General features: G+C 33.8%; 1 protein-coding gene across 1 annotated transcript in view; it reads right to left on the bottom strand.

Annotated features, from left to right (window-relative positions):
* Nucleotides 1–2,014, bottom strand: part of LOC106475475 (aconitate hydratase, mitochondrial-like) — a 21,746-nt gene that overhangs the window by 17,932 nt on the left and 1,800 nt on the right. Inside the window, exon 2 of the mRNA XM_013936157.2 lies at nucleotides 272–346. Coding sequence (XP_013791611.1) covers nucleotides 272–346 — 75 coding nt within the window. The remainder of the gene's footprint in view (nucleotides 1–271; nucleotides 347–2,014) is intronic.

Here is a 2,014-nt window from a genome sequence, read left to right as displayed (position 1 = left end):
CATATTTCTCTGTCAACGGACATCGTCAACTCCAGCACTTGCAGCAGTTTTTTAAAGACGTTTTCTACCAACTCTGTGATGACCTGAGTGGAAAGTTGAAACTCTGATATCTGCTTTAAGGAAATTTCACAGAAAATGTCCCCATCTCATTCAACTACATATAGTGCTGTCATCTTAGTTAAACACTTGAAGAAGATGATTTAACAACAATGAAAATGTTATAAGGCTTTAGGTATGTCTGTAAAGAAACACATGCATGAACAATACTTACCTTAGCAAGGGCTGTACATGCTGGAGTAGCATGGAGGAGACGGACCCGTGCTTGAAGACTCATGTTCTTCACTCCCTAAAAACAGGAAAATTTGCAAACATTTTTTTCATACCAGATTCTGTGTTTTCCATAATAGACCATAAAAAATTATTTCACACAAAAAAAAACTTTTATCAGTTCCAGCAATGATATATTAACACAAAAATTAAAAGTTGTAAAACAGAGTAACCCATCACGTAACTCATCACACTCAGTTATAAGCCAACTGTAATGTTACTTTTAATATCCTTTATTACGATGACCAACACCGTTCTAAGCAACTGAAAACTATTTAACTTGTTTTGTATTCTGGCCTAACAAATTTCACAACTTTCTTGTACTTGACAGCTTAATAAACTCACCAACAGGTGATAATATCTCAGTTACATTTGTGAATGTTAAGGTGTTAGAACGTCCAGATCAATACTGAGAACATTAAGGTATCCTCAAAAAATTCAAAAGTAGAGAAAATGCAGGAAAACATCATTTCTTTGTCATGTTTTGCACTTAAAAAATAAGACTATTTGCAGACAGAAGGTAGACTAGTAAAGTTTCTTTATAACCATGTTATATCGTAATTAGTAGCTACTAATAAAGAATAATCACTGGTCGCTTTGTGTAAGCAACTGTTACTGAGAATAAACCTTTAGTACAAGTCTTTAAACTGTAAACAAAATTAACTGACATAGACTTATCAAAACAAAACAGAAGCAACTAAAACTTAAATAAAAACTGTTTAAAATCTGATTAAATTACCAAATCTTATGTTAGAAAAAATGATGATATCACTGTTTTAATATAAATTTCACACAACTATCTTTTCATACTGAGTATCAAACTACGTTTCTACAGCTCCAGAAAGTTATACTATCAATGTACATGTATAATCCCTTTGCTTTGTTCTTACTGATCTCTTTCCAACAAGAGCAAACATTGTTGCCCATGCCAACAAATCTAAAAATAACTTTCAAGCTTGCTCCTTTAGTTATTCTGGGAATTATATGTATATTTTTCAAGTTAATGCAGCGGTCACTTCATTGTATACATATAAATGTTAATTCTAAATTACTATAAACTACAACACATCAAAGACCAAATGAAACATTATAAGCATACATGCCTTATTGAAAATTATCACCAGTATCTGTTTTCCTGAATGATGATTCAGTAACCTTCATCTAAGTCATCAAAATCAACCATGTGATTCTACCGTAACTAAACTACAAACACCAGAACCAACCACGTGGTTCTACTGTAACTAAACTATAAACACCAGAACCAACCACTTGGTTCTACTGTAACTAAACTATAAACACCAGAACCAACCACTTGGTTCTACTGTAACTAAACTACAAACACCAGAACCAACCACATGGTTCTACTGTAGCTAAACTACAAACACCAGAACCAACCACATGGTTCTACTGTAGCTAAACTACAGTCACCAGAACCAACCACATGATTCTACTGTAACTAAACTACAAACACCAGAACCAACCACGTGGTTCTACTGTAACTAAACTACAAACACCAGAACCAACCACGTGGTTCTACTGTAACTAAACTACAAACACCAGAACCAACCACGTGGTTCTACTGTAACTAAACTACAAAAACCAGAATTAAGCACATGGTTCTACTGTAACTAAACTACAAATACCAGAACCAACCACATGGTTGTACTGTAACTAAACTACAAACACC

The sequence above is a fragment of the Limulus polyphemus genome, unplaced genomic scaffold, assembly GCF_000517525.1.
Source record: "Limulus polyphemus unplaced genomic scaffold, Limulus_polyphemus-2.1.2 Scaffold8638, whole genome shotgun sequence".
Lineage (NCBI taxonomy): Eukaryota > Metazoa > Arthropoda > Merostomata > Xiphosura > Limulidae > Limulus > Limulus polyphemus.
Note: the sequence above shows the minus strand (reverse complement) of the source record. Positions and strands in the feature narration are given on the sequence as shown.